Source organism: Charadrius vociferus, unplaced genomic scaffold, assembly GCF_000708025.1.
Source record: "Charadrius vociferus isolate BGI_N301 unplaced genomic scaffold, ASM70802v2 scaffold156, whole genome shotgun sequence".
Taxonomy (NCBI): domain Eukaryota; kingdom Metazoa; phylum Chordata; class Aves; order Charadriiformes; family Charadriidae; genus Charadrius; species Charadrius vociferus.
This window is the reverse complement of record NW_009649042.1, coordinates 1,577,083-1,578,542: the sequence shown is the minus strand read 5'-3', so window position 1 is coordinate 1,578,542 and position 1,460 is coordinate 1,577,083. Positions and strand designations below refer to the sequence as shown.

The window sequence follows — 1,460 nt, the reverse complement described above, 5'->3', positions numbered from 1 at the left end:
TATGTTGTCGAGGTGTAGTTTTAAGGAGTAAATGTTTTCACTGTGAAACAGATAATAAAGGAAGTAATCTGAATTAAGAGATAAGTGTACTAGATTTGTATTTGAAAACCTGAATGCATAACATTTAGGTTTGGATTTTTATGCAAAAGTTATTATGGTACCCTAAAATCCCGTGCCATCATTGTAAGTGTTTGCATAATTTTTACTGGTTGTTTCATTTATTATTTAGAGGTTAGGAAGGGGAAAAATGACAGTCAGCAACTGGGGTGGACTCCCTCAGGCTGCTGGTTTAACCTGGTGCGTTCTGGCCGGTCAGTGGAAGTCAGGCTCGCTGAGCCCCGAAGCACAGCAATACAGCCAGGATTCAGTCAGCTTGTAAGAGCAAAATGGGGAACAATGAAAAAGGTGAAAGAGAAATGAATGGGCAGGAAACAGGCTTTTGTGAGTAAAAAGTCATGTGGTGGCATGGTTGGCCAGGAAATGGAAATAAAAAAAGGGACAAGAAACCTTATAGAATAATACAACGGTTTAGGTTGGAAGGGCCCTTAAAGATCATCTAGTTCCAACCCCCCTGCCATGGGCAGGGACACCTCTCAATAGACCAGGTTGCTCAAAGCCCCATCCAGCCTGGCCTTGAACACCTCTAAGGATGGGGCCTCCAAAATTTCTCTGGGCAACCTGTTCCAGTGCCTCACCACCCACATAGTGAAATTTTTTTTCCTAATATTTATTCTAAATCTCCTCTTTTCCAGTTTGAAGCCATTACCCCTCATCCTATCACTACCTGCCCTTGTAAAATGTCCCTCTCCAGCCTTCTTGTAGGCACCCTTCAGATACTGGAAGACCACTTCAAGGTCTCCCTGGAGTCTTCTCTTCTCCAGGCTGAACAACCCCAACTCTCTCAGCCTGTCTTCATAGGAGAGGTGCTCCAGACCCCTGATTGTATTTGTGGCCCTCTGGGCCTGCTCCAACAGGTCCATGTCCTTCTTATGCTGGGGCCTCCAGAGCTGGACACAGTACGCCAGGTGGGGTCTCACAAGAGCGAAGAGAGGGACAATGTTGGCCACGCTTCTTTTGACGCAGCCCAGGATATGGTTGGCCTTCTGGGCTGCGAACGCACATTGCCGGCTCATGTTGAGTTTCTCATCAACCAACACCCCCAAGTCCTTCTCCCTAGGCCTGCTCTCAATGCATTCTCCACCCAGCCTGTATTTGTGCATGGGATTGTCCCAGCCCCTTGCACTTGGCCTTGTTGAACTTCATGAGGCTTTGACAGGGCCACCTCTCCAGCCTGTCCAGGTCCCTCTGGATGGCGTCCCTCTGGATGGCATCCCTCCCCTCCCTGCTGATTAACCACACGTTATTTCAGCAGCACAAAATGTCGTTGAAGATCTGGATCGGAATGGCCTACTTGAGCTACCAATTCTCATTTTTCAGTCTAACACAGTCTTCATTCCTGC

General features: G+C 47.5%; 1 protein-coding gene across 1 annotated transcript in view; it reads left to right on the top strand.

Annotated features, from left to right (window-relative positions):
* The first annotated feature begins 247 nt into the window (after positions 1 to 247).
* The window catches only part of PXDN (peroxidasin homolog (Drosophila)), a 65,062-nt gene continuing 63,849 nt past the window's right edge, over positions 248 to 1,460 (top strand). The window contains exon 1 of the mRNA XM_009887929.1: positions 248 to 375. Within this exon, the coding sequence (XP_009886231.1) occupies positions 248 to 375 (128 nt within the window). The remainder of the gene's footprint in view (positions 376 to 1,460) is intronic.